The following is a 13,225-nucleotide window of genomic DNA, read 5'->3' on the forward strand; positions in this document are numbered from 1 at the left end:
ACCCTGTGGGAAATAAACCACTTAGACCACCATAGCCTGGTCTAACTAGGAGTGGTTAGCTGGTTTTTGAGTGGTTTCGATATTTCATGACAGCCTGGCCAGGCAGGGAGACCATCTTAAACTCGCTTAGACCTGGATTTTCAGCAGGGATTTGGCTGCCTACCACTGGAAATGTATTTCCGAGCCTTTTTGAAACCAATAACGTTATTATCGATGCCAACATTTGATGTTGCGGCTCTAGAGGAAGAGCACCAGAAGCGAGATGTTAGCAAGAAGTGCTGCGTTGCATAATATCAGTTTCGCCCCCTGTGAATTCACACAGACACAGTCTGAGATCATAAAAAGGAGAGAGAAACAGCATACATAAGGCACAGGGATCCTTTAAGAGGAAGTCTACCTTAAGCATTCATGCATTGATCAATACCACCCATTCCCATTAGACAAGCATGAATGTCACCCAGGACCAAAGCATACGTGACAGGCAGCACAGAGGAAAAAAAAAACAGCGTGCCGGAAGAATACTAAAAGTATATGTATGTGCGTAGATGAGTGTAAAAACGAATACACAAGACCACAAAATGGCTAATTCAATGTTCCCTGGCAAGCGTACCAGTGAAACATCAGTGGCTCTCCTGCTGAAATTGGCAGTTGGAGGCTTTTAGCAATTATGTTTTTGTTAGCGCTTACAGATGCTTGTCTCTGAGGCCAGGCAGCTCTGGCGGTGAAGCACTGTAATCAACCAAGCCTTGCTGAACAAAGAGGAGAGCCTGAGATCAAAGTCAATTTGCTCACAGGAGGAAAAATAGCGGACGAGAGGGTGACAGGTCTAAGGACGGTCGGACTCAGAAGCGCTGATGACCTGAAGAAAATGTGTGCGTGATCATGATTGCGAAGAGGGACGTGATATCGTGCGTTTCTTGTGTTAGTGGCAGCAGTAATGGCAGCTTGTCCTCTGAGGGGAAAACAGGTACTGGGAGGGATTCTGCGACCAGATTTCTAAATGAAGTTTACACACGGTGTCTCATCTCAGCACCATCTTGTAGGGGTTGAACCGACTTTGAACCGAACCGTGACGCTTTAAGCTTGACGTCGACTAGTGGCGTTGATCACGTGACACTATGATTGCGCTAATTTTGATACTAACAACATGGCCGCGTTGCAGACGACAACAGATGAAGAGCCCAGAGGGTCATCGCAGCAAGAAAGCAGCAGTGGTACATCAAGTGTGTGGAAATACTTCACTAACTTAACACTAGATATTGTTGAAAACAAAAGTAAAAGCATGACGCACGCTCATTGTGTTTTACTGGGAAATGAGAGTTCAGTCTCTTTATTAAAATCAATAAAACATTTTTTTTTTCATATATTTATTTAAACATATTAATGATTTATCTCTAATTCACCCGCAAATAATTGGAATATTATTTGGTATTACTTGGATCTGCGCATCACTAACGTGCAGATGTGAATTTATAGCTTTTTTTTTCTTTTCATCCTAAATGATACCTGGCCACTTCATGTGTTTCTGTGATCTGATAGCCATCCGATCGTGAAAAGACCAGGTGTAAATGACCTCCGTAACGCATTTGAGACGGATTTAAATCCAATTGCTCAAACCACTTCAGGAGGGGGTCTGGGCCGCCCGCATTCCAGACGAAACTGGACAAGTGTAAATGCATCTGGTTGTTGAAACCACATATGTAAATTAGACTCCTCCCAACAATGCTAAAAATAAACATATGAGAGCGTGTTTTAGGCTATATTTCATGTTATAGTCATTTTATGACGAAGCTATGGCAACACGCATCACCGCAGATGAGCATCTATTCATCAAGCCAACGTGCAAACTATCGCAAATCAAAGTGAAACTAAGTCGCAGACGCTTAACACACAATCATCTTCGTTAAAAGTAAAGAAACAAAATTATCTTGCCACTCTCTCTTATTGGTGTCTTTGATTTTGAAATTAGCTGATGATCAATAAAATGCAGCTCGAACTGTTGCTTTCGGTGACGTGAACTCCGTTAAATCTGCATATAGCACGGGGTTTGAAGATCGGATTTATATCCATTTTGCAAAAACACGTTTATGTGACCAGGTGTAAATGGAATCGTTTTGATAAAGCAGATAGCTATCCGATCTGAGAAAACGCATTAAGTGGCCAGGTGTAAACAGCCCCATTATGAGCTGTCTGTATAATTTTCTGCTAATAAATTGCAAATTGTGGCATGTTGCAAAGCAGTCCCATCTCTTGTGTTTTTATGAATGACGTCAGCGACTAGTCGACTCGACTTTGATGTCATAACAGTCGACTGAAGTCGTTCAACCCCATCTTGTATCTTTTTCTTGTAGTCGGCTAAACATCGGGCAAACGTCACTGGCACGTTCAACCAATAGGCGGAAATAGGCCTGAACTTTTCTAAAGCTTAACCTTCATAAAATGGATCGTCAAGGGGTTTCAAAAGCTGTTTTAAAACCCTGTTACATAGTAAAAAAATATATGGTCAGTAAGTCATGAAGACATATGTTTTTACATTACTCATCAAAATAAGTTAATACATTTCTGTCATGACAACTCTCCGGAGATTTGTATGGTAGAGATTGGTATGGTAATGGGTATGCAACAGCAAACAATGCCAAGTATTTGAATGTTTGAGCAGCAAGCTCATTGGCCACTGATGCAAAAGCAGCCAATCAGCTGTGCTATGTAGATCATGACATGATTGCTACCAATAAGTTAAAGAGCTATCAGCCTACACCATCTAGAGTTTCATGCCAGAACTAGGTAATTTCAACTTTTTTATAAGTTATACAAGATTCATCTCTTTTTAAATCCAGATTAATGTAATGTAATTTAAATTTTAATTACTTATCCATCTAAACGTACAGTATGTAATTTTTGGCCACCAGGGGTCGCTAATCTCTTACAATAACAAAGGCGTATATCGATGACGCAAAGCATCAAGCGGAAGTATGGATCTTGTCGTCAAGCAGATGGATCTTTTATGGATGAGTGAATACAGTGATGTTTTTAAAATGACTGTGGTATGAAGCGGGGCGCGATTGCTAATGAGAGACGTATAACGTTACCAGCGCCACACGCAACGCGAGTCCCGCGGATATAAAGGAATAAGGACATTTCATTCTACCGAACTACACGCAAGTGCTGAATTAACGTTAATAAGTTACTCACAGGTCAGTTTATTAGACGATTTAAACTCGAGGTAACGCAGCGCTGTTTCACTTGCTCTAACAGAACTGTTAGTGATAGTGTAACTTTACTCTATCACACTAAACGGCATTTGAGTATGTTGAATGTTGTTAAGGTTGTTTGTTGGCTATATGAGACTAGCAATAAAGCTAGATCAACATTCGAATAACATACAGATCATATTCTAACATTTCATCATATTGAACTAAATAACATTGATTCGTTTTATGTACATTTGCTCACCTGTCTAATAAAGTACATGCAACACTCGCGTCTCTGTCAAGTCGAAGTTAGTCGCGGACGTGGAGCTCTCGGGCATCTCGAAAGATTTTGATCTTTGTTCTACTCCTCTTTTTGTCTCAAAGTCTGCTTGCCATGGTCCAAAATGTTTGAACAAAACAACAACAGCGTGAGCATCCTGCTAAGCATAACCCAGTTGTCCACGTCTGTCGCCATGGTTACTATGGCAGTACAAGCGGATAGAGCCCTGCACGGGCCTCAAATCTAGGCCCTAGCCCGGCCCTGCCCCGAGACGCTCAGGCCCTAGCCCGGCCCGTGTCCGACAGCTCATCAGAATGATCAGCCCGAGTCCGACCCGAGCCCGTAAAAAAAAAAAAGAAAAAAAAAAAGATAAACAGCCTGACCTATGTTGCAGTCAGTAAACCAACCAGATATATTTTGTTTTCAATGGCAAAGTATTTACCGGTAGGTTTATTTTCATTTCTTTATAACGTTAATTAAGAAAAAACAAAAAACAAAATTTATGACGACCAAGCAGCCGACAGCGAGTTAAACATGTTTGATCCATTGATTGATTTATAGCCTCTCAAATCAACACTTTACTTGGCTACAATAAAATCCATAGATATAAAACAACTTAAGCATATCACACAGACAGTTAACGTTAGTTTAAACGTTTATTGTCATTTTTGAAAAGCTGAGGCAAACTGCTCTGCTGCTCAGTCGCAACAGCGCTCGCAAACTAAATGAATTTATAATATAGGCTACAATACAGAGAATGCAATCTAAACAAATCAAATAAATTACATTAAAAACAAACATGCAGGTTATCTTACCTCAAAAATCAAGTCTTCACTACAGAACATGGCCATTTCCAATAGTTTCCAACAGACTCATGAAAATAAAGTCCAATCAAACAAAAAACAACCTCCTCCTAACATGGCTAAGAACAGTCTCAGAGCATCGTGAAGAAAAAGCACAGCATCCACAGTGGAAGGTTTTAATCCAGTCGTACTTTTTCCAGCTGCGCTGAAGTCACGCTCGCTACCATAGCGGGACACTAGAACGAGCCGGTCGCGCGAATCTCAGATCGCGCCGCCGGGAAACCTGTGTGTGTGTGTGTGTGTGTGTGTGTGTGTGTGTGCGTGAGCGTGAGCATGAGCAGACTGTCATGTGTCAGTCTTATGTCAGTGTGATAGGTTATAAAACGTCTTTCTATGTTTGCTTTTCAATCGTCATCTTCTCATGTTTTATTTTAATTAATGTCTAAAATAGGCTATAAAAAAGATAAGCCTAAAACAGGCCCGAGGCCCGGCCCGCGTGTGAACTATGACGTGAAAATTGGCCCGAAGCCCGGCCCTAGGAGCATAAATAAGTCGGGGCCCGTCGGGCTCGGGCTGAAATGCAGGCCTCTACAAGCGGAAACCGAGGGTAACACGGATATGACGCCATTGACTGGCGACTACACGTCCCGTTTTCTTGCAATTTTCTCACGATTTACAAATAGTTGGAAACATTGGGGATATTGTAAGTAATCAACTAAACAAAATATATAACATTGGCCTAGTGGTTTTTGGATATTTTACTGCAAAAATCCTACATATTGTACCTTTAAGTTGATTGTACTCAAAAAATGTAAGGCAGCAAACTTCTTTTTTTTTACAGTGCACCAAAACATGGGACTTTACATGATTTGTGTGATTATGTAATTTTCCATCAATAAACATAAAATGAATGGGCAAAATGCATGAAATAAAGATTGTGGATAACACAATGGATAACAGGCTTGCAAATGTGCATTTCTGAAACGTGTTCGAAGCACTTTGGAAGGAGGGGCTTATAGAGACAAGAACTAAACAGAGCGTTACTGACAGACTAGGAAGAGAGGTGACGCAACAATAGCAAATATGTGAAAAATACTGTGTTTTCACAGATTATAATCACAAAAACAGTGAACTGTTTTCAACATTCATAATAATAAGAAATGTTTCTTGAGCAGCAAATTATAATGATGTCTGAAGAATCATGTGGCACTGAAGACTGGATTAATGATGCTGAAAATTCAGCTTTGCCATCAAAGGAATATATTTGAAATGAAAATAATTGTTCACATTATCACTGTTTTTACTTAATTTTCAAGCCTTGGTGAGCATAAGAGTCTTCTTTCAAAAATTTAAAAATCCATAACGACCTCAAACTTTTGAACTGCAGTGTGTGTGTGTGTAAGGAATGCTTCTAATATATCACTCAGTTTCAGATGTGTATGAAGCTTCTGCAATGATTTTTAGGCGGTCATCATTTCGAGAAACTCATATACTCTCAACCATAACATGCCCACATGACCCACAGACTGACCCTTCTTACAACACTTTCATCTTCGATAGCACAGTCATTCCCCTGAGATCACCGGTGGTCTGCCTGATCCTATCGATATGCACTTTTCTCCTTTCCATCCTCTATCAGATTCATTAAGCAGTTTTTGGGGGAATAAAGTCATCAAGCATCTTTCAGAAGTAAAGCGTGCTGCTGTTTTGCCTTAGGACAAGCCTGTTACAGATTCAAGGAGGAATGCTGATATGGTTGAATTATTTAGAATGGCGTTCAGGTAAATGCCCCTGACAGATAATAGGAGAATGATGACCTGACACAATCACAGACGTCTGTTGGCATGCAGCGTATCAAAGACACATCAGGCCTGACAGCAAGTGCACCCAACTGGGATTTACAATACTCCATCCATCTGAATGGATAAAAGCACCCGAAGAACGCACCCATTGAGAGCAGAGAACCAAAGATTGAGGGGAAAGAAATGCATCGAAGGTTTGAGCTCTTGTCAAAAGCTGATGTCGACAGAATTTTAATGGCTGGTGTTTGTGGTGGAGTGCTTAACTCAGGGGAAACTTTGTCTTCCTGTTTGAAAAAGAGAGAAAGAGTCTAAGGAACAAAACTGCTGCTCATCCTACTGAAAGGACGAGTGGACTTTTTAAGGCTTTGAAGTGCTTTGTCTCTCTCTAGAAAACACATTCATGACTACGTCCTCCTCCTGAAGCTTTTTTTTTGTTTGGCTTATACCTGTAGCTCCACTTGTTTACACAAATATGGGTTTTGTGTCTGTCATTAGAAGTGGCGGGAGCTCAAGCCAAGGTGTTTTTAATGTGTACACACACACACACAAAAAAACTCCCATTTAAACATCTGGTGTTGAAGTGTAAACGGGATCCAAAATATTTTGTGCTCCAATTTTTCAGGGATGCATTTGGCCACATCACTAATGCATCATAAACGGTTCCAGACGACAAAAAACACCTCATCTGTCATGCGTACTACTCAGTCTTAAACATTAAGAAAATAAACTAATGTTAAAACATAAACATAATGTATCACTGAGTCATTCATCTTTAAATAAATGATTTAATATTGGTCATGATTCCAGTTATTATTATTATTTTGATGATTATTTAGGGTATTATCTGCAATATAGCAGTGCACTGCTGGCACAAATCATCTTGTTTTTGGAATAGTCCAATGAAATAAATATTTTATTTTGCCTGATTTGCATGCAATGTCAAAGATCATGTGGAATTTTTGCTTTTTTACCAACAAGTAAGAGATTCATAGTCAGAATATAAAACACTGAAATAATAATACAAATAATGTAAAGTTAAATTATTGATCATTTATTTATTTAATAAACTTGTTTTGTTAAAGTAATACATGAAAAAACTGGGAATGGCAACAGTCTTCATGATTTATTATTATTATTATTATTATTAATAAGAGTATTAGCTGTAAAGTGGCATAGTTGTGGGCCAAATCAGATTATTATTTTTTGCAAAAGTCAATTAAAAAAGAGAAAATAAACCTTAATTATAATAATAAATGTATTACTGATTGTGAATGTAGTATTATATCATTAATCACTTATTTATTTAATACACTTCTTTGGATAACCAAACAAACAAATAAGACAGATTATGTTTTCATGTTAATTTGTAATAATAATAAAATGATTAAAATCATAAAATTATTAAAAATATTATTAATTCATATGTATTATTATTATTCAGGGTATGAGCTGCAATATAATACTATATCATACCACTATCCTACCCTGATGGATCTACCCCTGGTTTATTATTATTTGTATTATTTATCTGCAATATAGTGGTGTATTGGTTGAGCAAATCAAAACAGTAAAATGAAATAAATGAACTACAGATACAAATCCACACAAAGGACAGTCATATGGAATTATGGGTAAGGGTCAGGATGGTCTTGAATGTAACATTACTACCAAGTGTAAAAGGGTCCAGGGAAGCATCATTGTGAACACATCCCCCCCTAAACCTACAAAACATACAAGACCCTTATTCTCCAACTCATCGTAACATACAGTGGCTTTGCCCGACCCATCTGATACAGTCTAACAGACGACTGTGAGATAACCTAGAGATTTATGGATGCATAAGCACAGATGTATGTGTGTGAGAAGCTTTAATGAAAAAGCACTCTGGACTTGTTGGGTCAGGCTTGTTTACCTCTTGTGAAACAGAGTGGCACTTTCATCTGTCTTCTGCTCTAATTGGACGCTCCGCTTCGACTCTCATCGTTCGAGGACGGATACCATGCCGACACACACACACACACACTGTAACGTGGGGCAAATTCTCCTGCGTGTTTACCTCTCGCGCTCATAATGACAGCTATTTCTGCAGCTGCTCAGCTGTTTGCATCTGAAAGCTGGTTTCTCCTTCACGTTCTGTAGGTTCACTCCGGCACAGATGCAGATAAACCCGCTGTACACAAAACAACATTTCAATGGACGCTCTGTCCTCATTTACTCTCCCTCATGTCATTGCAAATTCAAATTTCGGCCATTTTATCACACAAAAGCTTTTGTGTGCTACTAAGAATACTCCTAGTTGCTGCAAAGAAGAACATCACAATTAAATGGCTTTAGAAAATGGCTCTGGCATTCGAAGAATGGTTACGGACCGTGAGGGAGATTCATGTTATGGAAAAAATAATGCACAGCTTAAGACTCCGAATGACTCTGTTTACTGGGTGAGATGTGGTGGTCATGTTTTAGAGCACATATTTTTCTGTTTTATAATTGACTTTGGGTCAAAAGCTATTGTATGGCCTCGCAAGTCATACGGACCACTTTTATGGTGCTTTTTGACCAGTACAATATTCAAAATGATTTTGAGTTTCTCTGAAGAAATGAATGAGGATGAGCAAGCAATAACAGAATGTTACCATTACAGTTGTTTATAATTAGTGGGGGTTTTTTCATTATTTTTCAGCTTTATTTCAATGAATGAAGCAAAGCAGTTATAAAATCTTACCATAAAATTATTCGTGCTATTTTGGTATTATTTACACTATAGCATTTATTAATATTTTGAATATATTTGCAGTTTAGACTGTTATTTTAGTTTAAGTTTTAGTAATTTTCTTATATGCGTGGTGATATTTTTTATTTTTGTATTTTTGTATTTAGCTTCATTTCAGTTTTAGAAATGTTTTGTCATATTTATTTTGTTTTAATATTTCTATTTAGCTTTTTTTATTTCAGTTTTATTAATTTGAGTTCTTTTCTAATTTTCATTCAAGTTATTTTTAAAATTTAATTGAAAACTTGAATTTAAAAAAAAAAAATTACATTTTGTATTTGTTTTTCATTTTACATCACCTTTATTTGAATGTAATTAATTGTTATGTAATTTTACAATAACAGCTGTTTATAAGTAGTGTTATTTTGGTATTGTTTATATGATATTATAAAATGTAGTAATTTTGTTATGCAAGACGTCATGTGAGATTTTTTTTTTATATTTATATTTATTTTAGTTGTTTTGCGATTTTTATTAATTGTTTAATATTTCTAGCTTAGCTTTAATTTTCAGCTTTATTTATTTTTAAATTTCAGTTTTAAATTAAGTAATTTTAGTACTTTCAAATTTCCGTTCAAGTTTTTTTCATCTAATTTAATTTTAATTTCAATTATAAAAAAAAAAGCTGCTATGAAATAACATTACCTTAACAGCTGTTTATAAGTAGTGTTATTTTAGTTTTAGTAATTTTGTTATGTGCTTTGTCAATTTTATTTGGTTTTTAATATTTCTATTTAGTTTTAGTTCGATATAGTTCAGAAATACTCAGTTTGAGCCCTGTACAACAGACTTCCCAGCATCTGCGTCCTGAATGAGCATTTCAGCAGAAGTGAAGGATACTTCCCCGCCGGCCCCGCAGAGACTCTATAGTTGCTGTAGCTGTTGGTTGGGTGGAAGTTGAAGATGAAGATGACGTTACCCCTCTCGAAGACTATCACCTTGTCTCCCTCGTGCTTGGCGCTGATGTAAGCCTATAGAGAGAGAGAGAGACAGAGATCAAAGATTGAGCCCAGTGGGATTGCATGAGATTTGTGTGCTTTTAATCACACATGTTCTGTATCTCAGCCTATGCATGTTTGATCTTTAGCAGTAAAGTTATGGTTCCTATCTGTACGGATATTGTTGAAAATCCCACAACTTTTCATGCCCTGTGTATGAACTCATTGCTAATCATTCCCGACGTTATTAAACCGCTCTTCTGTACAGGAAGACTCTCGTTACGCTGAACTTTCATAGTATGCAAGAAGTTAAGATAAAAAGATAACCCTTTTTTGGATAAAAAAGAACAGATTAAATAAAAGATAAAGAAAACTATTAAAGAGACAATAAAAATCGAAAATGATAATAAATAAAATGTATTAAACTTATTTACCATTAATTTATTGTTTATGTATATGAATAAACATGTATATACATAATGTATAAAATAATATATCAATAAAATATATTACATATTAACCCTTAAGTTATTATAATAAATAAATAAATAAAATTGTTGATTAGTTAATGTTAATTAGTGCAAAATTAAAAAAGAGAACAACATTGGGATGGGAATGACTCTTAAAAGGAAAAGTAAATGGAAGTGTAAAAATAAAAATGTAGGTATTTTTCCTTTGTGATTTAATATTTTAAATATTTATTTATGAATAAATAATAAATCATTATTTATAAATAAAAGTCTTACAGAAAGTCTCTCACTGCACTTACATTTCTAAGTATGCAAGAAGCTTAATTTTGCTAAAGGATGACAGATTAAATACAAGATAAAAACAATTAAAGAAGAGACTATACAAATGTGAAATAATAATAATAAATAAAATATATTACACAGTCATTTATCATTTATGTATGTATATCTAATAAACAGACAAACAAACAAATAAATACATAAATAAATAGAAGAAAAAAGATTGGGAATGACTAGATTGGGAATGTTCTTAAAAAGTACAAATTAAATCGAACACATTCTTTGTGTAAAATTCTAAATAAACATTTATGTATTTTTGCTTTATGACTTATTATTTTTAAGTAGTGTTTATTTCTAATTGTATCGTATATTGGAGATTTGGTGGCCCAGATCCGCTTATTTTTGCAACCATATCATTTCACATAAAATAAATAATCGAAAATATTTCTCTTCTAATATAGAAACATATTTTCAAAGTATTCCTTCCACTAAAGATCTTTCTCCTGCAAAACACAGACCCCTCAAACTACTCAAACTCCAAACTTTTGAAGAGCAGATATTTTTTATTCAACTGAAATCCAGAGATGACACTCTCGGGGCAAACCTCCAGCTCACTGTCAGCAGCAGACGACTGCGAATGATTTAGCTGCTGGTTTCCAGCAGAAATACCAGTCTGTAATGTGCCATTAACAGAGATTATCAATGTCACTCTGCCCCGCTATTTTTGGTGGCCCAGACCGTCAGCCAATTTGGGATATGAATTCGAAAGAGAGATAAGAAAAGAAGAGATAAGATAAGAAACGCTCGTATTGAACAGATAGAAGATCCAGATGAAGGGAACAAGAATAGTTAGTATTACTCAGGATTCATTTGCATTGAGTTGGATTAAGGAATGCTTGGTCATGACCTCTTGACATCACTTTTTACCACCCAAGGCTCATTGATGCAGGAGGGTAATGAAGGCTATCCTGTCTGGTCCGAGCCAACAGAAGGTCTACTGTGCCACAAGTCACACGCAATTTGAATGATTGATAAGGTTATGGGAGAAATGTGTCACAACACACATTGCATTGCACACTGCTGTGTAGCCGCAGACCGAACAGTCCCTATGATGACCCCTGTCCTCCGCCGAAAGCGTCTACAATGGGCACGTGAGCTTCTGAACATTTTCTTTTACATCACGTGGACGGCTGTGTACGTGTGCGCTGTTTACCTGGAAAAAGTGATGACAGCAGAATGCACTATGGGAAGACGACAAGCCGGTGGAGGGAGTGTGATGCTCAGAGCAATGTTCTTCTGGGAAACCGGTCCGGACATTCATGTGGACATACATTTAACACGTGCCACCTACCTAAACATTGTTGCAGAGCAGACACAGGCCTTCATGACAATGGTGTTACTGGTGGAAGTGTCTCTTTCAGCCGGATAAAGCCCCTGCAACACTGCACACTTTCTTCAGGAATGGTTTGAGGAACATGATAAAGAGTTCAAGGTGTTGCGCTGGCCTCCAAATTCCCCAGATCTCAATCCAGTTACGCATCTGTGGGATGCGCTGGACCAACAAGTTCAATCCACGGCGGCTCCACCTCATGACATTACAGGACTTGAAGGATCTGCTGCTAATGTCTTGGTGCCAGATACAGACACAGGACACCTTCAGGGATCTTGTAGAGTCCATCCCTCGCCGGGTCGGCACTGTTTTATTATGACGATAAAATTCCCATGCTCATCGCGTCTGTGCATGACACCAAAGGGTTCTCATTAAAATCAATGGAGTACCCTGCACGTCGAAAAAGACACTAAAGGGTGCGTTAAAAGTGACGCCAAGGTGTCCTGACCAAGCGTCCATATGTGACGAGTTGGGAGTGAGAACGTGTTGTCTTTTCTGCAGCATTCATTCTTAGTTTATGCTCCACTTTAATGATTAATTAGAGAATGTTATAAAGAATGCTTTTCTTTTCATGCTTAATACTATGATGAAAACAAACCTATTGAATTCAACGATTCAAATCTCTGTCTATACATGCTAAAATGTGCAGTAACCAACAGCAAACACTGTGTCAGCCACATATTTGTATCATCTCATTTATCAAAAACAGTCATTAATGCTGGTCAGTCCTACACAACTACCTTTCATTTTTTCATAATGCATTCAAAGTGGATTTAACCACATAAATCTAGCACAAAACATGCTTCTAGCAAATTCACTATAATTCATTTGTAAATTACAAGGTTCGAAGGATGGATACATTTAATTCCAGTAGCCACTCCTCATTCTTTGCAAACAGTAACATGAGTCTTGCGTTTTGGAGGAATTTACTGTAAATAGTCTCGATCTGAGGGGTTGCATTTTCATCGACGTGGCTGGCCCAAAAGCAGATCTTATGAAGTAGACATATGAGTGAGGAGGTGAGGCAATGCCCTTCATTGACATGATATACTGGCGCCAAACTGGTGCACAGGAGATAATGTGTATTATGGAGTGCTGGAACTATATCCCTTAGTGCATACACAATCAGCTTTAGTGTTTTAATAGAGTTTCCCGACATGCCTGGTTTCATTTCATAGCTAAAAGTATGCTTACGAATAAGGTGTTCTCAAAGGAGGGACATGAGTGTCACAATCACAGGTTGTGAGTTTCCTAGGGAAGCTTGCTTCCACCGAGTCTCAGCCTCAGACGTCACGCACACTG

General features: G+C 37.5%; 1 protein-coding gene across 1 annotated transcript in view; it reads right to left on the minus strand.

The window, feature by feature from the left end:
- Nucleotides 1-13,225, minus strand: part of gbe1b (glucan (1,4-alpha-), branching enzyme 1b) — a 163,762-nt gene that overhangs the window by 20,001 nt on the left and 130,536 nt on the right. Inside the window, exon 14 of the mRNA XM_056262490.1 lies at nucleotides 9,687-9,817. Coding sequence (XP_056118465.1) covers nucleotides 9,687-9,817 — 131 coding nt within the window. The remainder of the gene's footprint in view (nucleotides 1-9,686; nucleotides 9,818-13,225) is intronic.

The sequence above is a fragment of the Rhinichthys klamathensis genome, unplaced genomic scaffold, assembly GCF_029890125.1.
Source record: "Rhinichthys klamathensis goyatoka isolate OS25496 unplaced genomic scaffold, OSU_Roscu_1.1 h1tg000192l_1, whole genome shotgun sequence".
In the NCBI taxonomy this organism is placed as follows: domain Eukaryota; kingdom Metazoa; phylum Chordata; class Actinopteri; order Cypriniformes; family Leuciscidae; genus Rhinichthys; species Rhinichthys klamathensis.